This window comes from Sipha flava, unplaced genomic scaffold (assembly GCF_003268045.1).
Source record: "Sipha flava isolate LNK unplaced genomic scaffold, YSA_version1 48_pilon_pilon, whole genome shotgun sequence".
NCBI classification, from domain to species: Eukaryota; Metazoa; Arthropoda; class Insecta; order Hemiptera; family Aphididae; genus Sipha; species Sipha flava.
In genome coordinates, this window is record NW_020273306.1 from 1,105,554 (window position 1) to 1,133,060 (window position 27,507).

At 28.1% G+C, this 27,507-nt stretch overlaps 2 protein-coding genes across 2 annotated transcripts; one reads left to right on the forward strand and one right to left on the reverse strand.

The window, feature by feature from the left end:
• Window positions 1-10,573: 10,573 nt before the first annotated feature.
• Window positions 10,574-16,521, reverse strand: LOC112690046 (LETM1 domain-containing protein 1). The gene is made up of 7 exons (XM_025563940.1): window positions 16,065-16,521; window positions 14,261-14,558; window positions 14,014-14,198; window positions 12,260-12,373; window positions 11,898-12,069; window positions 11,679-11,825; window positions 10,574-10,987 (listed from the first exon to the last, which is right to left on the reverse strand). The coding sequence occupies exons 1-7, from the start codon at window positions 16,160-16,162 to the stop codon at window positions 10,805-10,807; spliced, it is 1,197 nt and encodes a 398-aa protein (XP_025419725.1). The 5' UTR covers window positions 16,163-16,521; the 3' UTR covers window positions 10,574-10,804.
• A 3,575-nt stretch (window positions 16,522-20,096) lies between these two features.
• Window positions 20,097-25,255, forward strand: LOC112690093 (adenosylhomocysteinase). Its single transcript, XM_025564014.1, has 2 exons — window positions 20,097-20,322; window positions 23,840-25,255. The coding sequence occupies exon 2, from the start codon at window positions 23,881-23,883 to the stop codon at window positions 25,186-25,188; it is 1,308 nt and encodes a 435-aa protein (XP_025419799.1). The 5' UTR covers window positions 20,097-20,322; window positions 23,840-23,880; the 3' UTR covers window positions 25,189-25,255.
• Window positions 25,256-27,507: the final 2,252 nt, after the last annotated feature.

Sequence of the window (27,507 nt, forward strand, 5' to 3'; positions counted from 1 at the left end):
AAAAGACATATAAATATTTCCTACAATAACAAATACAAGCCAAAACATTTTAAATCATTACATTCTTGTTATTACTATTATAATTATTCAACTGATAATTTTAGATAAATACAAGTAAATATACTCGTGATTCATTGAAAATAATATATTATTCAACAGAAACAATTATATTCATGTGCGATTTCATTGTGCACTACAATATGGCTTACTCGGAAAAAAAAACAATTACAGATCAGAAGTTCGAAAGCCTTTCTCATTTGAGTTTAGTGTATAAATAAAAAACAAGTTTTTTCTGAGCACCATGGTAAACACAGCAAAATTAAAGCACCGACGTTTCATAAAAAACAACAATATGACGCATTGTTACTACATGTGCGCTACAAGATCAGCAATTACGGGAAATCTTTATAACAGCCACTAGAATTTTATTATAAGCGAACGACTTCGTATTTCCGACAATTGTAACAGGGTCTTCAAGAAAAATGATAGAATATGAAATAATTCTCATAAAAGAAGAAAAATTGCATTTGCAACATTTTTTTCTTTTTACCATCAAGAGAATTTACGTTAAACCTGCGTCATTAAGAGTCCAAAGGTTGACGAGAGAAAATTTTAAAATGAATACTCATATTTTGTACTTAAACATTTCTACATTCCTAAAATGGACATAGTTCTGTACGACATCATAATAAGTTGTCAAAAAAACTGACAATAGCTAAGGGGATTATACAATATATATATATATATAATTTATAATACCTTATGATACATAATAAATTCTTTTTCGTTTTTGAGGGGGGGAAAGGAATTGGTAAGATGCACAAACATTTCACCAAAGCGTATCCATAATTGGTAGTCCAAATGGCTTTAGCTCCTACAAAATTTGGATTTTTGAAGTGATGGAAAGAACCATCGTACACAAAACATATACATACACAGTGTTTAATTTCAAGAATCATAAAACAGAAATTAATTTGATCTTTGAAAACATAATATTTCGAAAATTTGGATTCTCAATAGCATACAATTTACATTCCGTTTTCAATAATAAAATTATATAAACACATTTTTATCATTTTGATAGTTATTTTGAATTTTCTTATTTTCCACGAAGACCCTGTATTATTATTATACCAATTACCAAGTACTTGATAGTGTATTAGTGTATTATGTGTTTATTATAAGTCCTACAAAATAAATAAATAAAAACCAATTAAATTACACTATTGGTGGACACGATTTCAGCTTATGTACTTTCAAGCACTTGTTTTTCACATTATCCGTACCACAAGTGCATAAGTATTAATAACAGTTATCATCAACCACCGGTAGGGCGTTTCATAATATTATGTGTAGTCGATCTTTTGCTAGTACAGTGGGTTATTTACCTACACGAAGATCCACTTGACGCCTATATGCACACTTAACTACTAAAAGTATAGTTAATCCTACATATAATATATTAATGAATTGATGCTCGTATAATGTATAAGTAGATAAATAATTTCTGATTCCTATTTTTTTTATCCTCTAACTTTCCCAACAGATGTTGTCACTACGAACTAAGACTTGTAGACATATTATACTTAAATACTGGGCAGTTTCAACGTTTAGATTGTTCCATAATTAATTTATTAATAAAACTCGGATTTTCAAGCATTTCCACGGTTTTTTTTTACAAAATCTACACTAAAAAAAAATAACAGAGTGGGATACGAATTACTTTTGTGATGGAGTAGATTTGAACTCAGAATTGTATTTCACATTCCCTCCTGCCACCAAATAGTTTGCCTTTTAAGACTTTTAAATACATTTTTAATCGTAATTCAATTGTACGTTGATATAATGGTCTTTTGAATCACGTTTATTATAAAATACATTATTGAACTAAATTTAAGTGGATTTATACCTACTAAAAAACGTCTTTGATTATAAAAAAAACGAATACGTTTACTAATCATGTATTATAGAATAGTAACGTATATATTATTATACTTCAGACTACCAAAAAATATTTCTTTTTTATTCGGATCAGTTTAAAAAATAAATCTTAATTTAGTATAAGTTATATTAATACAAGAAAGAAATGCATGTTTTAATAGTTTTAGCGCATAAAATAATGAAACCATAAAAACAAAGATCTTAAATCAAAAAGTAACAATAGTGCAATAGTATCAAAAGAGGTCAATTTTTCGATGATGTCTTAGATGAAAACTCGTGAAAATAAAATCTTATAAAATCGATGATAGTAAAGCGTTAGGATTTTAAACATTTTCATTTATTCCCGCTCCTCCTGACCGTCATCATTTTGTTTTCCAAGAGAATCTACTTAAAGGCTATATCTAGGGAATGGTTTACGAAAAAAAAAGGATACACACACACTTTATATATAGATATATAAACGAGATCGATTTAAAAGGAAAAAATACCATGAAACAAAGAAAATGGCTGATATACCTGTGAAGGACAACCGATACGCGACACAACAATGACGAGCCACGAGGCATTTAAACGTCGTGTATATCCTTGGCTGAAGGACTATAACATCGATATAATCATTGCATTTGTTTTACACCACGCGTCGTCATTTTTCGCGTAATCCCGATAAGTTTATCCCATTCTTACTACGTGTCCATTATATTATTATAATACCATTTTCGTAACCTAAACTCGACCTACCGCGAAACCCTCTTGTCGTATATATAATATGGTCACTGATGCACATAAAAATGGTATATTTTTTTTTACATCATTATTACGATACAAAAGCAATTTACCATTACGATTGTCGATTTAAACGTACGTTCGGTGCAATAACTATAATAGTATTACTATATGAATCAAAACTGTAACCGTACTACGCAATCTTATAACAAAACGTGACAACGATTTTTTGTGCACATATACATATAATAATAATAACGATTTGTTCATCTAGGAATACAACTGTGCAATTTTACTATATTATTTCTAAATACAACAGCCGCGTACACCGATGAACCATAATTATTTGTTTTTGACCGCGATGCACATTGCACGCCATTCGTATTCGATTAATGTACAACACGACATTGCACCGGTATGATTTGAAGGTTTTCCCGGTTTCTATTTTAAATTTTTGAAATATGGTCCAGGAACCTGCATGGTTTCCAAAAAATTCTAAACAAAACAAAGAGTAAAATCAAATATTATGTATCGATGTGTTATTTTTATTTCTCGAACTGATGGATAATTAAGGGTTTACAGATTGACTATTATGATTGTATTTTTATTTCAAAATTTTAAAAACAATAATAAATCATCGTAATCGGGATAAATTTCTTCCAGTCATGGTGTATAAAGTTTAAAAAACGTTTTTTTTTTGTTGAAACGTTTAAAAAGTAAATACCTACCTACATATTTAGATGCAGTATGGGCAGAGAGGTAAAGTCAGCAAAAATGGTACAATAGGCAACTAAGCATTTACCCCGCCGGAAACACATATTAATATTATACGTAATGATTATCCACATAATTTAGGCCACTATTTGGTTGCTTACCGTAGTGTTTTTGCATATTTCGTCTTTTGTCCCACTTATCTTAAGTATCCTATGATTATATAGCCTCACATAATCCCTACGTTTCCAGTAAAATCAAAATTGTGATGATAATTTCTAATATCAATAATAGTTACCTATATTATTAAAACTCAAAGCATACATTTATTTTGAGCCATTAAATATTTTTAAATATTAATAATAATCTGATTTTATCAATATGACGATCGCGGTGTGAAATAAAAATCTATAACTTTATTGAATAACCTTTCAGGAGCAATAAGAAAATATTGCATTTTTTTTTTTTTTTTTGCTTTTTAACCAACAAATTAAACGGCTCTGGTATATGTGTAATATAGCTTCCTCTACAAGTTCTAGATGTAAATGTCCAAAAACATATTTCCATAGACAAAAGACAATAAAATACACTTAAAGCATTTATTTTAACCAAATAAACGTGTGAAAAAATTAACCAAATCTTAATATATTTTGGTACAAAAAAAAAATGTAAATATCTTAATAGTTTATTAAAAAGTTTTCGAAAAATATATGACTAAAGTAGCTCAAATAACCTAGTTATAATTTTAAATAATCTTTCAATGCTATGTTTTAAATAATTTATTCACGTGATGGACAACAAAGATGGCAACACATACTTTTAAAGGATGCAAATAATTTTTAGTTTTTTTATCCAATAAATAAAATACCAAAAATAATCAATTACAATAAATAATTAAATAATAATTATATATATAAATAAAATATTTTTTACTTAACTTTGATGAACACTTTATAGTGGACATTGTTTTATTGTGAGTCGTTATAATATTCAGTAAATTTCCTTTAAATAATAACTAATTTGAATATTATTATGTATAGTTTATTTTTTACATGTAATTTTTTTAGAACTTTTAAATTGCGTAAAAAAGTGCACTAAAAATTAATCACTCTTCATTATAATTTCAAAAAGTGTTTTTTAAAATGAGAAATGTAAAATAAAAATGTCCTTTTAAAACTGTCTTCGGTGTAAATGGTATTTAATTGTAAAGCGTTTTCCTTAAAACTAAATTTAGAAAAAAGCTAATAGCAAATCAAATCTGTAAGAAAAATATTTTATACTACATTATAATATCATTGTTTTGTTATACTCGCAAAACTACAGCTTGTTATTGATTCTCACCGTATAATTGATTCATATAAGCAAGCGAATATAATGGTTTAATAATTGCTGGAGTGATGTATTTAGTATTCCTATGATGGGAAGAGATGCAAAATTACTAATCACTGTGTAACAAAATCCAGGGCCTGATTTAGGCATGTTAAGGCCTTTAGATAAAATTAAAAATGTAGCATTTACGCTATTTTTTTTTATTTTTTTTTTTTAATATTATATTTTGTTTAAACGTATTTTATACAATAAAGGTGGTATTCTAAAAAAAAAAAGATCATAAAATCCGAAGCCCCTTAATTACAGAGGGTCATAAGCATTTGTCTGTCCTGCCTAATGGTAAATACGACACTGACAAATTCAAAATATACTAGTTATAATGTAGTTCAATTAAAATAAATAAAATAAGAATAAAATGTTAATGTTGTTTCCTTAATAAAATAGTTAATTAACATAATAACAAATTAAAAAAAAAAAAAAAATATTTGCAATTATATATATTATAAATCTATATATATACCTACAGGTAACTAGATATAAAAAAATTATGTTTCCAAATCTTTTCAATCAAATCACATCCCTTTACTTAGTTCATACGTATAATTTATACTTTCATAATAAGTTACCCAAGGACTCTGGTAGTGTTTATTTGAAACAAAAATGGTACAAAACACTTCCAATCATCATCCTATGAGCAACTGTGTTCAGTATATCTACTACAGCTTAAATTGTTGAAAACGTTATCTAATTAATACTAATTTATTCCAATGTCTTAACCATATATGCTGCATATTCCTTTTAAAATTTACATAAGATGTAACTACGCAATCATCAATTATTGAATTTTCAAAATATCCATAATAACGTGTTTCATAAACAGCTATTTGGTAATTTTAAATGAAAATAACATTGTCAAAAGTTTTTTTTTAACCAGTTTTAATTATTGAAAACACAAATTATAATACGCTTTTTATATGGCTTCTTACCGTAAAAATTACTCAAAAAACAAAAATTAAAAAAAAATTATGATTATAGGAAATATTTCAATCGAAAAAACTCTAGGTCACTTTATATATGTCGTCTCAATAATGATAATCAAAAGGTAAGCTTTACGAAGACATTTTTTGGTTTACTTGCATTTATGGCTTAAGAAGAAGTGATACTCAAAAGTGTGCTCCTGGTTTAACGATCCATAAATTGAAAACGATATATACAAAGTACGGGTGTTAGATACATGATATATATCATACAAGTATATATGTGATGCGCGATCGTAATCGTAAATCTATAAATAAAATATGCAATCATTTATTTACGATTTTTTAGCTGTTATACCATGTTATACAAGATAAAATCACTCAGTGTAAATTCCTAGTAATTGCTCTTTTTTTCAGTACTAAAGTAGATAACATTATGTAGTGTTTAATTTTTTTTTAATAGTTGTTATAATTTTAACTCTCTGCTAGAATAATAACTAATAAAAAATATTGAAGATGAATACATTATATAATAATATAATAGCCTAAAGTTGAATTATCTAAATATATTTTATAATAGGTATGTGGGTGTATATGTAAATGTATTTAATTTATCTGTAAAATTACTTGGAAATAATGCAATAAAAATTAATCTTAATTATGGCATCTAATAAAGTATAATAATGGCGATATTAGAAAATGATGCAATTTAAATGATGTGTATAATTACAACATGTTAATGGCTAAATTATCCAGTTTAGCTTGGGAGGTATTGTAATATTTTAGATTAGAGCAATTACTATTTCAATATTTTTTTGAAGAAAAGTATACAATCGTCGTGTATTCTAATATTTATTTTCATTTATGTATACTACGTTCGTTTACATATTCATCAAATGGCAACTATTGAAATCAACGTATTAAGCAAAGTAAAATATTGTCTAGGTAACTAAAAAGCGAAAAAAGTGTATACATCCAGTCCAAAGCCCAAAACTGTTTCATACATTACAATTTAGGCACATAGATTCAGAACAACCTAACCCACAAAAGTGTAATTATGCAGGACGGGCATTTCAAGTTTTGACTATTTTTAATTTATTTTTCTTATTAAATCCACTCTAAGGAAAATATTAATAACATTTTAGTATGAATAATTCCTTATCTTTTAAATATCTATAAAACACTAGTCAATAATATTGAATAAATATTATTAAATATTATTATTAAATTAAAATTAAAAGTTTTAGTGTGGGTTAGGTCAACTTATTACAAATATTTTATTCACACAACATGAAAATACTATGTAAATAATTGTATTAGTTTGTTTGTAACCCTTTAAAATATTATTGTAATTAATTTTCAGTACAGAATGATTATTAACAAAGAGATTGTTGAAGAAAAAATGGCCTAATCCACTAGCATAGGGTTGGGCCACTTTGGTTCTAAAATTATATATCATATACACAAAGCCAAATACAATTGTGCTTATATCTAGTAAATACATTTTTTTGTGGGATAGGCCATTGTGGATTTCAAATATCATATAAATGGTTTTTTTTTTTTTTTAATCTAGAGAACTGTACAATCTGTAAAGTATGGTTTACAATAAGCACAAGTGAAGAGAGAATTAATACAGAAAAGACAAAATAATGCATAATGTAACAAAAATTAAGTCAAGTTACATCACAATTATTTACATCAGTTCAGGCCGGGGAGACTTGGATGAAGAGGCTATCCATTGATGGACCTTCTTGACATGTGATGGTGGGGTTAGTCTAAAAGTAGATCACGACACCATATTCGTTTTAGGTGCCGTTTGGGGTCACCAGGAATGGTGGGGACAGATAGATCCGAAATTTAGGCTTTGCGATGATTATGGAAATTGGAGTGCATATGTTTGTAGAAAGTCTTGGCTACATTTCTTACTGTTTGGATGGATAGATCTTTGTGGAGTGTATCGTTAGAGACATAGAATGGAGCTTTAGTTATTTGTCGTAAGCATTTGGATTGAAAGGATTAGATTTTAGTAATATTTGAGGTTTTGGTAGCCCCCCATAATTGGATGACATAAGTCCATATTGGTTTGAGAAGTAATTTGTATAAAATAAGTTTATTCTTGAGGTTTATGTGTTTAGATGTCAAAAGAAAACGCAATTGACGGGACCGATTATTAATTTAGAGCAAGCCGTTTGGTGTGAATATGCGTAGCCCAGGTTAGCCGGTGATCTAGATAAAAGCCTAAGTAGCAAACGGTTTGATCAGATTGAAGAGGAAGGTGATTAAGATACACAGGAAGACAGACAGCTAGTCGGACTCTAAAGAAGTGTGATATGCTGTGGTAACTATTACCCGTGGTTATAAGAGACAAAGTTAATTTCAGTTTTATTAGTATTAATGACAAGTACTACGCATCGTGTAAACCCGGCATAATAGTAATGACTAATGACGAAAGATAACATTCGGCAACAAAAGTATACACAATACACGTGTTGACTGGAATTCCAAGACACGACCATTATTAGACATTCTTAGACTTATTCAATTAATAGTTTAATACTGACAATACTATTTCTGTCAAATTTTCCTACGATTTTTAGAAATAATAAATCATGTTTCCAATTTTAACTGACGCTCATATAGTGTATTTTCAATATACAATAGTAACAAAAAATAACTAAATTGGTAAAAAAATGTATTCTAATAATATTAGATCATATTATGATGAATCATTGACGAGTAGGTACCTATATATGTAATTATTATGATTATGATTTTTTTTTATAATAAAATAATTTCATAGATACAATGATTTTTGTATAGATACTTCTCTCATATTTCTCTATGGTTAATCATAAAGCCCTTTAGAATGCGAGGCCGTGGGCAATGGCCCACTCCGCCCACGACTAGCGCCGCCACTGCGTGCACTAATGTCACGGACGTAAAACGTACATAGATGTATGTGTGTAGTAGAATTATTGGGTTTGTCGTGTTACGTATTTATAACGCATGTGGTCATATTTATTTTCAGTATTTATTGCTGGAATACTAAAAGTTAAAATCAAGTCACGTTATTTTTTTCTTAATTTTAAATAATTGACTTCGTTCTCGCCAAAAACCTTAGAATCAAAATAATCTAAGCAGAAATGGTAGTTTTCTACGCTTCTATTCTAGATTAGAAAATCAAGATAATCCACCAATAAAAGGCTTACATATCCCTTCACTTCCTAGAATCCTCGCCACAAGATTAAATGGGTATGAAGCAGGGATCTCTCTTGATTAATTCTATATTCTAAATTCTAAACTAAGTGTCATAAAAGGGTATATCCTTAAGAAGACTCCACACCCGCATATAATGTCTCCATCTGTCATACGTACAACATGTAAATTTACGTTCAGTACATAGGCGCAACTAGTGGGGAGGTGCTTGGAGGGGCTTAGCCTCCCGGACCAATATTTAGCCACCCATAAATATTCCATGTTATACATGGTATACCGCATACAGCATACTTAAATCACAATAGTGCCACATAAAAAAAAAGACACATTGCAGTAAATCCAACTTGGCTCAGAATCTAAAATATATTAACATGGTATATAAGAGAAAGGGTAATCTACAGATTATTTTAAGTTTTGGTAGGAGGGCTGTAGCCTTCTCCCAGATTTTTTACCCTAACTGCACCTATGGTTCAGTAGTTCAAATGTAGTGAAGTTAGCTTTAATATTAGAGTAAATTGACCTATTATCAGACTTTAAGAGAAGAATATTATTTGTGTTTTGTTTTTTTCCGATATTTTAATTTTTTAGCGAATTATAATGTTTTTATAATTGTTAAATTTTACATACTCATAACACGCTAAAAAATTAAAATATCGGAAAAAACCTACCAACAAAACACAGATAATGTTCTTCCCTTAAGGTTTGACTATAGGTCAGTTTACTTTAATATTAAAGCTAACATCACTACATTTGAATCACAGAACGCAAATTTACCATGTTATACGTATATCAGGCGGAGACAACATAAGCGAGTATGACGTCTTCTTAATCACGTAATATCAATTTGTTTATAGTTTTTACTTCACATACACTGATTATCCTCAGTTGTATAGATTGCATATTACTTTTAAATAAAGCGATTTAACTTAAGTATAACATAGTTCTAAAAAAATAAACATAGCCACTACAAAAGGATGATGAAAGAAAGTTGGTAGTCATGGACATAAGTGTTGTAAAGATGATTTATGATTCAACGAAGAAGAGAAATAGAAATGAGTGGAGAATAAATATGAACAAATAGAGTGAGCTGGAATTACTTTCCCATAGGCCGAATATACTTAAGATAATAAAAATAAAAGACTAAAGTGGGCTGGACATGTTTGTCGTAACTAAAATCTTTTACTACGCATAGTATCACAAAAAGATCCAGTAAGGAGAAAGCCACTGGGTAAACCTCATATGAGATGGGAAGATCTGATAAAAAATAAGTGTAAGTGTCTTAGTTGAAGGATCAGATTGGAAGGTTGGAACATCCAACAGAGATGGCTAGAGGGATAGGTGTTTGATGGGACAATCCTAGTGAATATAAACCCAAAAAAGCAGAAACATAACATGTTTCTGTTTGATACCTCATAACTTTGATTAGTTTTGTAAAAATATTGAATTTGGTCCAATGCTAATTTTTAACAAATAAAATAATTATTTTTAAATGTAGCATTTAAATAATAATTAATCAAATAAATATTATGGAGAAAAATCCATGTCACAATATTTGGTCTAGTAATTGTATTAAATGATCAAAAGTCAACTTGATATTTTAAAAATCAAATACATATTATGGTAGTGAGTGATAACAATATTACTAGATAAATTTGTTGGTAAATCAAACAATAAAATTAAAATTAAAAAAACACTATTTATTTAACAAAATTACAACGTAACAAAATAAAATATCACCAAGACAGAATATTATCAACACCACTGGACTTAAATTCTTTCTCGCAAAATATTGATTAACATACTACGAAACAAAGAACAGACTAGATTTTATTATTATGAAATTACAATGGCATAATTCTGTCTACACATTAATAGTTATTTATTTTATCATTAAAAAGCACCATTGATTATTCTGTCTTTTTTAGGATATCATTTTCTGGTCTGTTTAATGATAACAGAACTTGACAATGAAGTATGCAACTGAGTGAATCTTTTTCAATTTTTGAAGAGATCTTTATCCAATTTTCTAAGTATAAAACAAGTGTTTCTCTTGAAGATGAAAAAGGATTCAAACCTCTAAATAAACAGGCCTGAAATTAAAATAATACATATAATCAATGTAAATACAAAAAATGCTTAACAGATCTATAACTATTATAAACCTACTGTTTCTTATTTAAAAATTACAATAGAAACATTTTTCATATTTAAATATTCTATCAGATTTTTTAATTATTTTATGTATTTGCATGTACAACATGATTGACATAATAAGTATTTAAATGTAAATTAATACTCGTACATAAATACTAATAAAATAAATAGTAAATATTTAGAATGTGGTCTTCAAAAACTTTGCTAAATAAGAAAATAGCTAAAACAATAGGTGCACAAGTTCATTTTAACCTTTAAGTTATATTATTTATATTCAAAATACTATTTTTGTTAATGGACTCTAGAAAAAGCAAGGTATTAATTTTTATTTATTTTTTCTTTCCATAAATAATACCAAGTGTAATATAGTATTTCATCAAATCAAAATTAGGACTGTGAATTATTAAGACAGAAAATTTTTTGATTCTCAAAATAGACATAGCAAAATTAATATTTAAGGAATAATTAAAAAATGTAATTTAACTTTTTTTATATATTTAACTATTTTAGTATTTGTTATTTGCAAAAAAAAAAAAAAAAATGAAATGCTAACATTAATTTTAATATTTATTAATATATACATTAAATTATTTAAATACTATAATGAAAGTATAACAAACAACAAACCCATTTTAATTGCCTATCATTTAATTTATCCGGTCCTCCTTCAGAAATTATTGCCTTATCCATTAATTGAATATATTGAGCTAATTTCTTTAACCTAACTCTTCTTCTCCAGCCACGATGGAGATTATACATTTTTAATAGTACAGTCTAAAATAAATATAAAAATAATAATTAGTTTATTTAAAATATTAATTAAAAACTTAAAATGAAAAAACTTACAATATGTTGTCTAGGTAAAGTACTAAAATGATAAGGAAACATTGTAAAAACTGGTATAGCTTGTATAATATCATCTACAGGTGAAACACCTCCAGCTCCCAAACATTCAATCACACGGAACCATTTCAAAAGCATTTCATCTGAACATTCTTCAGCCATTAGACTCAAATGCCTTAAATTAAATCATAAATTAACAATCAAATCCATTTTAAAATTGCTTAAAATAATGTTAAGTATAGCAAAAACAAAAATAATATATACTTATAATAATGTAAATTTATAAATGCAATTCCATCAATAATTATTAGTGTTTGGAATTCAATTTACTTATCATGTCAACAAATGTAATTCAATAAACTTACTCAAAAACTCGAATATTATGTTCAAATTTTTTTTGTTGGTCTTTTATCCAATACTCTTTAAGTTGCTCATCTGTCCAAAAATGTTCAGACAACAAATACCTCGGAAACATAAATCTGAAATAAAATAAAATATTATTATGTTTTACAAAATTAAGTTATAAAGAATATGACAATAATTAAAATCCATTTAACTGAAAATAGCAGTTAAATTAAGATAAAATATACTTTTTCAACTATATATTACTATACACATAATATATATAATAAGTAGGACTCGGATATTTATGAAATTACATATATTTTCTATTGATCCAATTTAATGCGAACCTGGGTACAAATTTAATTTATGTTCTACTGATATAAATAATACGATTTTAACTTTGCATATTTTTGGTATTTTTAAGGAACTAAATGTTTATTTCAGTACATTTTCAAACTTTTTTTGAAAACAAAATAATGTGATAAATGATAAATTGTTGACCCGTATAGTTGTTTATCCCAAATATTTATAAATTCAAGTTTGTTCAAATTAAAAAAAACACAGAGTAACACTCATATTGTTAATTAATTTATAAATTACAAATATAAAAATAACAATTGTTAAAAATTAAATACTTATAAATTTTTAATTTTTAATGGTATAAGTAAAATAAATTTTATTTTGCACAACTAAGTGTTTTCTTTTTAGCTAAAATGCATATTTTATGATATTTGTACTTATTTTGAATGTATAAATGCATATACAGTGTGTTCAATGATAAAGGTAACTCAAAATATTTCCACAAGACTTTGTATGTGATTCGGGTTTTTTGTAATACATAAAGGACGTAAAATTACATTTATTTTTGATAAATCTTAATTTTTTAAAAAAAAATTCTGTGCATGAGCAACAAAATAATTTTTTTTTTTTAATGGCAACCCCCATTTTTAAGTTCAAATTTGAATTATTCGAATTTTTTCAAGCAACTTTGACCTTTAAAAATTTGCTCTATCTTCAAAATTGACTGACTGAGAATGAGTTAAATTTTCGATTTATAATATTTGTATTTATCGTATTTTTCAATAGTCTACTTAGAGTTTTACAAATGTATAAGTGATTTCGTATGCATTTTTCTTAAAAATTAAGTGTACTATTATAGGTACAAGTAATTTACATTACTAATTTGTTTGTTAATGTTTTAGTTTTAATTAACCAAAATTATACCATTTACAAGAAATTTGAGTAAAAAATTTCTGTAGAAATAATGTAAATGACTTGTACTTATGACAGTATAGTTAATTTTTAAGAAAATGCATACGAAATCACTTATACATTTGTAAAACTCTAAAGTAGACTATTGAAAAATACGATAAATACAAATGTTATAAAATGAAAATTTAATGCATTCTCAATCAGTCAATTTTGAAGATAGAATAAAACTTTAAAAGTCAATGTTTGAAAAAAATCACATAATTCAAATTTGAACTCAAAAATGGGGGGGGGGGGGGGTGTCGTTTAAAAACAAATTATTTTGTTGCTCATGCACAGAATTTTTTTTTAAAAAATTAAGATTTATCAAAAATAAATGTAATTTTATGTCCTTTATGCATTACAAAAAACCCGAATTGCATACAAGGTCATGCATTCGAAATATTTCGTGTTACCTTTATCGTTGAACACACTGTATACTATAGTAATTTTGTTATAAATAAACTAAGTGTATAAAGATCTGAGCCCTAAAATAATAATATTATAAATACATACTTTGACTTACGCTAATGGAAACAAAAACAAATTAGTAAATGGTATAGGCCAAAAAATAAGGATTGGTGTCAAACGAACTAGTTGTAATGGTAGTCTATATTTTAACTCCAATTCAGCATAAGTCAATGATGATAAACCAGAAGAGTAATACTTTTTATAAGCAGACAACAACACTAGAACATCTTTGTATAGATACTGAAATTAATAATTATTTTTTAATTAAAGTTTTATTTTAGATTTTAATTATAAATATTTACTTTACACCCAAAAATACTCAGTCTTGCATATTTTGCAGTTGATGGTGACCAATTTTCAATTTTATTTACAAGTCGCATGGCAAATGTATTATCATTTAATAACTTATGCTCATTTATATCTTCTTTGTCAAGTTTACTTTCTTGCTTAAGAACAGAGTTGTTCAACTGAGAATTTTTCTTTTGGGATATTTGGGATGATTGATTAGCATTATCAACACTTATATAAGGAGGAACCACTGAAGGTTTTGCATCTGTTTTTAATGGTTCTTTACTTGGAAACTGCAAAATAACTGAATTCCTATAAAATAAATCATAATACAATTTAAATATTTTAGTTAGACATGTAATATTTGCAGGTCACAAGTTTATTAGAACTTTGGTATTTTACTCATAAAATTGATAATTGTAATTAAAATCAATTCCCTAAAGAACATTCCCAATGATTTCTCTAAAAGACAAGAAACAAACAAATGTAATAATTATAACGTACAATTTATGGTAAAACACATCTTAATTAAATGTTTCAACCTTCAGAAAGAACATGACTTAAACCTGAAATCTACCCACCTCTTTAAGATCTTTAACCTAAGTTCAACAGCTATATCTAGTTAGTAAAATTATCAAATCTGCACCTCCAAATATAATTAATTAAATTATATTTAACCATATATAACTTAAATTATAAACCATTTAGTTTAATTGTTAACTCATGATCATAGATACCGTGGACATTTTTCGTATTAAATTATGGTGCATTTAAAGTAAAACTTAATATATTATGAATTATTTTATATCCAAATAAATACCATGACTACAAAAAACATTTGTTTTGTTAAACGAGGACTGTACAATTATTTTTCCCCAGTAAAAATCGAATATTTGAATAGTTTTCGATTATAACGATTAATTGAATAATTATTTTATAATCAGATAATTGAATAATTGTACAACCAAATAATCTAATAATCAGACAATCTTCAACAAACTAGGCTTTAATTTAACTGTAATAATACAATATTATTATTTAGAAATAGTATATTAGTAAACGATGCATGAATGATAATAATCTAAACCAAAATTATAATCAAGTTATACTAAATATGCCTATAACAAAAGTAAAAATAAAATATTTATATATTTTGTGTTGACATAAAAATAGTTAAATAGAATAAGTAAATGTGCAAATTATTGGACAATGGCCAAAACTAAGGAAATAAAACGCATAATAGAAATTAATTTAATATTTAATATTTATGGCAATATTAATAAAGTCAAAGTATAATATACATAGAAATATATTTGAAATTCGTGATATTATGTAAAGATTAAGAAAAAGAACCAAATGGGAAATAAAGCAAGTTTTGTGGAAAAAACAAAGAAAAGCCAAATAAAGTTTACTTCATTTGAATGACAACGATTCAAAACGTATTTTAATATAAATTATTTTTCTATCAAAATAAGTATTTGCTACAAAATCCGAGCCCTAACAATAACAAAGTACCACATATGAAAAAAAAAAAAAAAGCAGCTCAACAATTATTTGAAATAAACAAGTAATAATACAATTTGGCAAAGATTGATATTTCTCAAGAGTCATGTGTTGAGAGTTTTCAAAACAAACTCTTTGGACCCTGGTGGTAATAATTGCTAAATTTCGACTACAAGCTGATAAAAACGGATAAAAATACGTAACAAGCGGTCGATCAACGATAATATTGTAGGTCAAATATGATAATGTCTGAAACATGAGAGGCTATCGGGACAGACGGTGGTCAGATTGTGACGACAAAGGTTTGAAGCATACTTGAAGAATCTACTGTTTTGGTACGTATGGTTCTCGGCAGTCAGTAGTCTGCAATTGTTGGCTGCAAGGCACCGAGACGTTCTGACGATTAACTTCATCGCGTAGTCGTTAGTCGAGTTCGAAGATCGTCTTCAGGCAGGACCGGAACCGCGACCGGGTAGAGTCGCAAAACGCGACAACCGCGTAGTAACACCGTGCGTCGTTCAACCCGTGATCGCGTTCGTACACTTATACTACCCGATTGGATTTGAAATTTCACATATTTTCCGAATCGGGAGTTTATTTACTTATGTACTTTTTGGCGAAAACAAAACATACGGCCTGACAACATCACGTACTATCGAGACTGCTGATAACGCGACAGCTGATAATATATTTCGTCACCGAACCACAGAATAAATTTAATCTATTCTGTGACCGAACGTCGAGCCGTACGATACGTTCCGTGGCCGCTGCTACCGATTATGGCGCAATTTTTACGTTACAATCATCACCAACATTATGTTCTGAACCGCGGTCGTACCCGAATGATACCGCTTACCAACCGGGGTCAGAGATGAAAGCGGACGTCGCTCGCCCGGCACGTGACGTCAGAGCGGAATGCGACCGCGCATGTTCGACCACCGCCGTTTTGCACGAGAAAATTTTTAAAAACACCCACATCAAGTCAATCGTTACAGATTTGTTCTTGCGACCTTTTCACTCGGATCTGAAGAACGTTCGGCCACTAAGGCACACAATCAGTGGCGTATCCAGGATTCATTTAACGGGTTGTTTTAAAATTTAGTAGAACTATACTAAGTGGGGGGCTCTGCCCACTCACTGTATTACATTTAATAAATACTGTGTAATTGTATAAATTATTATATCAACGCATTATATGTAAAATCTACAAGTTGTATACAACGTTTATTCAAATTATACTGTAAGTTTGCAATTTGGTAAAATACCATAAAATACGGTCGATGGGGGATGTTCTAACACCCATATCACCCCCCTAAATACGCCCCTTCACACAATGCCTGTGATTTAATATCACAGCCGATTGCTCTGCTTTAGAACGTGCAGTCATGTAACGGACTACGTATGTTCGACGTCGTCTGAAGTTCGAAACTCCGAAGTGCCATCGTTGAGCCGTTCCCGATCGCAGCCGCCGATAGGTCGTCCGTTGATTTTGACCGTTCCTGATTGCAGCTGCATCCGTCGACCGGCCGTTGGATCGGAAGTGTAAATTAATATTTAATAGATTAATAAAAATGTTAAATAATATAATAATATAATAATAATAAATTAATATTTAACATTAATATTTTCTAAATGGATGGCCAACAATATTCTTGAAATAAAATTTGATAACAATAATGGCGCTAAAAGCAGCGTCTCTAGAGAGACTATCAATCGCGGACTGTTCTCGTTGTTGATATAATAACAGCGAAATAACAAAAAAATATTAAATCAAGATTTATTTTTACGTGATTCTTAATTCTTATTCTTCTGCTGGGCACACATTAAAATTAGTTGTATGCAACATGTTATTCGATGGAAACGATTGACGTTCGGTTAATTCGCGGTGCTAGTAAAAAAGGCGCTGACGGTCGGGAGAAGCACGTGCAGCTTTCGTCACGAAATATTTATCGTACGATCTCGTAGCACTCGTCGATCGACATATTATTTATAGGTATTCAATACTACCATAGTCTTGAACTAATGCAGAGTGCGAATTTTTATGATTGCGCATGTCGGATGATTTTAGTTTTGACAATTTATCCTATTCTATCATTTTTTTATACTTTTAGACCGTTTTCGCAAATATTATCAAAAAAATATACCTTGTTTTGCATAAATAAATGTTTACACTGATTTGGAACTACATATCGATGCATACTGATTATAATTAAATATTAATTGTATTAATTTAAATATCTATGTATACTTTATTTTATACTTATACATTTTTACTAATATATTACATACTTTTGTGTTTTGAAAAAACTGATTTTATGGACAGCGAATATTTACCAACAGTTTGTTTATATATTTACTGTTTAAAAATGTTAGACCAAAGCATTAAATTATTCTCAATTTATATGATAATTATTTTATTTTACTCTCATACGCAGACATAATTTAAGAAAAAAAAACTTGAATTGCCTCCCATAAATTTTTAAAAAATAAATTACATGAATTTCCTCTTATTCGAAAATTTCTCTTTAATTAAATCAATACAATTGATATTAACTATTGATATGTACAATACCGTTACCTTAACGCTAAAAACACTTTTCTGTAACTATGTTAATTTCAACAATAGCCAAAAAACTGAAAAATTGTTTAAAAAGTAAAATAAAATATTGCTAGCTTATAAAAATAACTAGTAGGTACCATGCTTTTTAATGTAATTACAATTTTTCATAAAAAAAAAAAAAAATAATAATAATGTTTTCATACTCAAAATAGTAGATATGTAGTATTTACAAAATATTATTTTCATTTATAGATATGTGTTTTCATTTATTCAGTATAATATAGCAAAAATAATTTATTAATACACTGTTATGTGTATTTTTTTTACATATTTTTCATATATCTTAATTTTTTGTAATCCATATTTCTAATCATCAACCCTTGGCCATACAGTATTATTTTGCATTTCTAAGGTTGAATATAATAAAATAATGTTCTTAGATATCAACCAGACTCCGATTAATATTTAGTATTATTTTACGAAGTATAAACGAATACGAAATCCCAGGAAATAGAAATAAACAATAGACTACACGTTCATAATTTATTCTATTGTGGCGTGATCACGCAATTCGTTGTTTCGCAATAGCAGCTGATTAACAGTTGGTTCAATAGAAAGTATGAAACAAGATTTTCGACATTAAGTTTCTGTCAGATGCGAATTTTTGGCTAACAACTAATAATGGGCGAATTTAATCCATATTTTTCATGCGATGAATCGATTTTTTGAATCGATCTCCATAGTCCGATCTATTAAAAAATTGATTCGTTTTTGTGAATATAGAACGTTAATCCTATCTTTTATGTGAATCAAATCGTTGTTGTTAGTTGATCCGATTATGTAATACAAATTAAAAGTTATTAGGTAGGTACACATTTTCAATTACTTTTCTTCTAGAGCACAGGCAAAACTGTAAATAATTCCATCAATTGATTAAAAAAAAAACCCGCATATTAAGTTAACCGATCTTTTTTTTATCGTTCTTTTCATTCCAATTTAAATCGTTTCAAAATATATATTCATTTCCAAGAATCGCTAATCACTACTAACAACCAAAGTAAAAGTTTAAAAATTTAATAGACTAGTCGGGTCACATACTCTAACAGACTAGCCAAACGAAATATTACATCATAAAAAACTTTTTTTGTATTTTAATGTAATGTTTAATCATAGGCGGACAGCTTATCGAGGAGGGAGAGGGTTAATCAACGACTTATTATTATCACATTTCAGCTTATAAATATTTTTAGTTGACAGTGCTCAATTTATCTTTTTTGCACAACGTTTTATAAAAATAGAAAAATTAAAATTAGATTAATTTTTATTATTAATCTGACACTATCGAGGGCTTATGATACAATTGGGCTTTTGCTTCCTCGTCCAGTCCGCCCTTGTGCTTAATTCTGAGATATAATGAGTAATCCGCAGGAATTGTGACATTTTAATTCATGGTCGTCCGTGATAAGCTACACCTATCTAATTATATAAAAATAATAGATAGAATATCATGATTTACATATCGATGTTTGAATTATTCATTTTTATTTACGGACCGTGTTAATACAACAACGGATCAGTCTTGTAATATAACTGCAATTATGATTATACAGTTCGATAGACGCACAACGAACTAAGAATATGATAAATTTGTGGATAAACCCTCGTCGTACATCCGACAACGTTTGGACGATAACAGTTTCGAATCGACGTCGATTGCCGGCGCGCTATCAATGATGCCGGTGCACTCGCGTTGTGATGGTACCGACATCTGCGGAGCAACACACTTGGTTACGACTGTAACGCTCGCGGTGGTGGTAGTACCAGTAATCGTAGTTGGTTATCGTCACGCCATCCCTTATCTGATACGAGTGTTCACTTCGATTCTTTGTCCCGGCACCGCTAGACGAAACCGCGTTTCAACCGCGGAATCCGTAAAACCCTTTCGAATCACTCGACAACTGTGCACGCGCAACAGCAGCCCGCCAGACAACCGTTCTTCCGTCCGCAACACGTGTGAGTACAACGAATACATAAATTGTTTTTGTTTTAACTATTAATCGTGCGTACTCGTCTCCGACCCCCGGACACGCATTCGGTACGTACACGCAACTCATGAGCAGTACACCGGCCCTGGGCGATAAAAATGAAAATAGCCCGTAGTATTTTAAGCGCTAAAATATTACGGCGTGCATCGCATTCAGTCCGTGATGTGACCCCCGATAGCGCAACTGTTCTTTTTACTGTTTCACATTTTTGTTCACTTTACCTCGTGTACGCGTGCCGTTTGTACGACCTAACTTAGTATCTGTCCGCGCGATGCACGAAAATTTTGTTTCATGATCTGTTCGAACGCAAACGAAACTGCTCGCGTTACCTTCGTTGTTCTTTGCTGGAAAACGAGCAATATTGTGCAACAGTGTTCTCAGCGTTTTTATTAGCTCTCTAAAACAGTAATCATAAGAAAAAAGTATTATTATGAACATGTTAATGATAATATTAAGTAACATAGGGTCGCATTAATTATAATTATTAACAGTTGACTTGCGCTTAAATATGGTTCACCATCATATTCACTTTATTTGTAATTATGTCTGTCTAAATCTGGTATAGTATATTTTAATTATTATTTAAGTTTATAACCTGAAAGTAGATTAATCAGTACCTGTGTAAGTATTTTATTCTATAGACCTAAAAATATTTAAACGTAAAAAATACAATTCTATAAATATCACTTTATTGTAATTTTAAATGAAACAAAACCAATAGAAAATTATTGATCAATAATTGTAAAAAAAAATATTTGTTTATGTAATATTATACATTTTATTTTATATTTAATCTCCACATTTTATTTAACTATTTAATAATCCGGATTTAAAATGATCTATCTTAATAGTATTATTTTATAATCAAACTTAATAAATAAATAATACGAGTAATATTAAATCTAATTGGTTTTGTAATTTATTTGGCTTATCTACTATATTCTTAGATTTATGAACATTGAATGCGCTATCTACAATTAGTCTATATTAAAAATTATTTTATAGGTTGAAAATGATGTAAATATATGTATAATAAGCAAATACAGTACTTTTATTTTTATTTCAAAAAAACAATTACTCAGCTCTAGAGTTGTTAATATTTAAGTTACTAGAGTTTGAAGTATATAATAGTGACTATAGTAAATATATTCATTCCTTTAATTTTTGTCATTTATTAATCTTGGATTAATATTTAAATGTTATTATAATTACAAGTGTTCATTCATAATCAATAATAACTATTAAATTAGTTAGTATTTTTAAATGTTTCTTTCTTATAGTTTTTAAACGTATTCTTTTCATATTTATAAAATATTAGAATATATATTACCATAAAATCATAATTAGATTGGCCAATCATAAAATAATAAAAAATTAAGAAACTAAAGCTATCTATGTTCAGAATTTTCTGTTTCCATCTTTAGTCATCGAAATTATATTTATTAATTAATAATTATATTATATATTATTTAACCATTTCCAATGATATTGATTTTAAAACTAGAGTTTAATTGTGTTGTGTCTGGTTAAAATTAGTTGGTAAATATTTCTGTAAAAAAAATGTAAAGAGTCCTATTTTCATGGAAATCCCAGTTTTCTTTGTTAAAATAATCTATTATGTTGTATGATTTAATCAGTTTTCAACTATCTACCATAAGTTCTTTATTGGACAATATTTATAAAACTGAGATACTGCTGAAAGTATTCTTTTGTGTGCATTCTTTAATAAGTGTTAGTATATTTATATTTTAGGTTTAACCTTTATTTTGATTTTATCTATATTCTTATTTGCATTAAACTTTTATTTATAAAATATAATGCAATCGTTATTTTAAAAAAAATAATTACCATGGAAGTAAACACTTTTATTTTTGATGATAGATAACTAAACTATACATAGGAAATATTAGAAGTATAACATTTTTTATTTAGTATCACAACAAATTGTATTTTTATTATATACTACTAATAAATTACATTTTTAATTACTTACTATACTTCAACATGCTTATTTGGTATTTTTAAATAATTATCTTTTATATATGTTTAACTAGATAATCAATTAAATATTTAATCGATTAAGTAATAACTTTTTAAGCGTTGTAGGAACCACATTAAAGATGTAACTGGCAAAGTGTCCAAACTATTGCTTATCATTAGTTCTATTATTATCTTTTATGAAAATAAAATTTATGAAATCATGAACACAATACTGTCAATCAAATATATGATATAATATGAAGTGCCTATCACCAAATGCAATACAATTAATCAATAACATTAAATTATTTTTATTATTTGTTAAAAAAAAAATTAATAAAAATTATTAATGAGTTAGCCAAAATTAAGTTTTGTAATGTGTTTAGGATTGCCAACCGTCCACTTTTCGCCTGGACAGTTCAGATTTTCTGAGTCCTGTTCAGTGTACAGTCATACCTTTCAACTGGATGCCACAAACTATTAAATGTCCTGGTTTTTTCTAAGTTCCTCGATGTATTTATGCGATAGAGACTAGTAGATATTAACTTTTAGATAAAATATGTGTATAAATATATACCTTCTATACATATATCAATAAATAATCGTAGTAATAAAAATGATAAAAGATACAATTAAATTCTTATCATTCAAGTACAAACTTTAATACCTACCTACAATGACGACTAATTAAAAAAAAAAAACAGTTATCACTCGTTAGTTCATATTTGTCATTTGACGTGAAGTCTCATAAAGGCGGCAAAAACCGAAAAAAAAAAAATACAAATTTAAAAAGCAAAATACCACTTAATTAATATACATTAAATTTATATAATATAATTATATATATATATATATATATATTTATTTATTTATATTCATAAATTAAGTTTATGACGACAAAAAAAGAAAAAGGTTTTCAGTAAACGTCCAGTTTTTCAAATTAAAAAAGTTGGCAACCTTAAACGTGATGTTTAATCAATAAACCATTTTATTTAATTTGAATATAAAATTAAATATTTCCTAATAGATTTTGATAAATAAGAAATCATAATTATGAGTAAAATACCAAAATTACAAACAACAATTTTTTAACATATTTAACTTGTCATTGTTAAATATCATTTTTATTTATTTTTATTTTTTTATATATACGATTATGTGTGTGTGTGAAATACTTACCTATGTAATAGTACAGATAAACATAATAATTAAGATAAAACATATTAATTTTTAATAATATCTAGCTGTCAAAGATGATACGGTGGCTATATCTCAATACGCATTCGCTGGTTCAAATTTATTCTCCAGCAGTTTTACTCTTTGGGCGGTGATGACTGTCTTAAAAAAAAAAAATATTATTCTCGTACAAAATTATTCTCACTTAATAGAAGTGTAAAATTCTTGAAACAAAATTTAATTTTGTTTTTTTATTCCAGTTATTGATAAATATGTCTTAAAAAAAATGTAAAAAATGCAATTTATATCTAATTTTTAAAATGTTTTAGGTCTATAAACATTCAAAATAGATCCTATAAAAAAAAGAAAGATGGAAAACGGGCTCACACAAAAGTTCAAGGTTGCAGACTTATCACTTGCTGAATGGGGCCGCAAGGAAATTGTTTTAGCTGAAAGAGAAATGCCTGGTTTAATGGCTTTACGAAGAAAATATGGTCCTCTCAAAATTCTTAAAGGAGCTCGTATTGCTGGTTGTCTTCATATGACTATCCAAACGGCTGTTCTCATTGAAACTTTAGTTGAATTAGGTGCTGAAGTACAGTGGTCTAGTTGTAATATTTTCAGTACTCAAGATCATGCTGCTGCAGCTATTGCAAAAGCTGGAGTACCTGTATTCGCTTGGAAAGGTGAAACTGAAGAAGAATATTCATGGTGCATTGAACAGACTTTGGTTTTTGCTGATGGAAAACCCTTAAACATGATTTTAGATGATGGTGGAGATTTGACCACTTTGGTTCATGAAAAATACCCTCAGTTTTTGGATGGAATCAAAGGAGTATCTGAAGAGACAACCACTGGTGTACATAACCTATACAAAATGAAAAAATTAGGTTTGTTAAAGATGCCTGCCATCAATGTCAATGATTCAGTGACCAAAAGTAAATTTGATAACTTGTATGGTTGCCGTGAATCTCTTATCGATGGTATAAAACGTGCAACAGATATTATGATTGCTGGAAAAGTATGTGTTGTTGCTGGATTTGGTGATGTTGGCAAAGGATGTGCTATGTCATTACAAGCTTTTGGTGGCCGTGTTATTGTCACAGAAATTGACCCTATTAACGCACTTCAAGCGTCTATAGCGGGTTTTGAAGTAACCACTATGGAAGAAGTCTGTTCTAAGGGACAAATATATGTAACAACCACTGGTTGCAAGGGTATTATTACTGGTGAACATTTCCCAAATATGCCAGATGATGCTATTGTTTGTAACATTGGTCATTTTGATTGCGAGATTGAAGTGACATGGTTGGAAAAGAATGCTATTGAGAAAGTCAATATTAAGCCCCAAGTGGATCGATATACTCTGCCTAATGGTAAACACATTATTTTATTGGCTGAAGGAAGACTAGTCAATTTGGGTTGTGCTACTGGACATTCCTCTTTTGTTATGAGCACTTCGTTCACCAATCAAGTACTTGCTCAAATTGAATTATTTACTAAAACTGACCAATACAAAAATGAAGTTTATGTATTACCTAAGAAATTAGATGAAGAAGTAGCAGCTCTGCATTTAGATCATTTAGGTGTTAAGTTAACCAAGCTCACTGAAGACCAAGCCAAGTACCTAGGACTACCAGTTGAAGGTCCATATAAACCTGATAGTTACAGATATTAAAACCAATTTCATTGAAAATATCTCATTATTGTGTTTCTATAATAAAAGATAAAATACTTAAAGAGAATATTTTTTTTTATCTTCAAGAAATTATTTTCAAATATTATTATACCATATGTAATGAATTAATATGCCTGCATACTATTTTTTTATGTACTTATAATATGTATAAACAAAATTCATAAAACTAAATAATTATTTATAATTGTATCATTGAAAAATGACCAATTACACTTAAATTAAAAAAAAATTAGAATATTTCTCTTTTGTTACATTGGCCGCCAGTCATAGTATTTTTATAAAAAAATTGCCAATTTTTATTATGAATAAAAATAAACAATTATTAAAACTGTTAAATGTACATCCATTTAAATAATAAAACATATAATAATAATTATATTACTTATTCTGGTTTGGTTGATGAAAGCCTTGTAGTCATTAGTCCCTTTTTAGAGCTCACCTTATGTATTGATATTCGACTAATGACTAAATAAAATTAGATGTTAAAAAATTAAGTCTTCAATACCATTTACTAGCCTGACATCAAATCAATATTCAATATTTTAACAATATTATGTGAAATAATATATAATTAGTATTTTTAGTTTCAGAAAAATAATGACACATAACTAGCTTATACTATAGTAGTGTGACTATACAATTCACTATTACAAGATCTATCGACTATCTTGAACAAAAAATAGTATAATATTATATAAGCCTATATTAATTTATGTGACAAAATCAAACACGATTTTTAACTTATTTTACAACACTATAGAAAAACTGTTATACATGGGATTGATATAAATTACATAACTATAATTAGGAGTACGTTAATCATATATTCATAAAAAACAAAAATGAAATAAGGAAATCGACACTAAGGATAAATTTGATAAATAAGGATATGAATGAAGAATAACAAGAAATTAAGAGGTTTAGAATAACCCTACAGGCTGATATCAAAAGTAGTGAAGTGCGAGGGAAGATGGAGAGAGATGTAAAGATCCAAGGAGATATGACTGCATCCGAATTGGGTCCCGAATTTAAAATTACTACACTAGTTGGGTCCTGAATTATTTTAGTTATACACTAGTTGTTGAATATTTTTTGTTAAATACTACATTATACTAACATTTTCCTTCCCATTTTAACAGACTTAGGACTGTCTATGATCTATTTAGATCACAGGACCACATTTTTTTAAAATTCTATAATTAATATAATATTTTTATATAATGGTATTGGAAAGTTTATATAGTGTAATAAAAATATTATACAATAATATTAATACAATTTAATTAAATTCAAAAGTAAATGAAAAGTATCTGTGTATATATTACTATTGGGATCATAGACATATTAATATGTCTATGATTGGGATATTAGTAATAAAAAAAGACAAGTGGTTTTCTCTTATGAACTTTTCGAGCATCCGTGTAATGACAATAGTGTTATCGGTAATATCTGATAATTTCGTATTATTTGTAATACAAAGCCGCTGCCTGCTGATAAACATATCGTTATAAACATAATTTTAATCTTGGATACTATTTTCTAATGTAATTTTAACCATAAGTCAACATTGTTTACATTTTATATATATATTTATCTTCTACATATATTCTTACAATAATTTCTGTTGCGTTTGAATTACAATAATACCAAATAATGATTGTATTGTCTTTGTCTAAGATACGACTTTTCATCACAAAAAACTAACAATATTTGCTTATGATGTAAATAGATGATAGTAGTAGCCCAAATTATTCATAATCCTACCGGCCCAGGCGTATATCTCCACCCGTGCCAGTCCACCCCTGCCTCTTATTCTTTGTCTACTCCCAAATAACAAAAATACATTTATACTCAAACTTTTTGGATATTATGTAATGAATGCGAAAAACTTAATTTGAAATTTTTACCTCAAACAATTTATGTAGATCTTGAAGAAGCTATTAATAATTCTATTTTAACAGTATGACCGGAAACAAATATTAAAGGGTGTAGATTCCATTTAGGACATAGCTGATGGCGGGAAATTCAAAGTTTAGGATTATCAAATAAATGTAAAAGTGACTATGAATTTAGTAAATATCTTAAAGAAAAATTTGGCTTATCATTTCTACACCCAGAGGACGTGGAAGATTGTTTTACCGATGATCTAATGTCTATCCAACCAAACGACAGACGAATTCAAGAATTCATTGACTACGTTTTTGATAATTATATTAATGAAGGAGTGAGATTTCTACCAACAATTTGGTCAAAATTTAATGCAACGATAATGCAAACCACAAATTCTTGCGAATCATT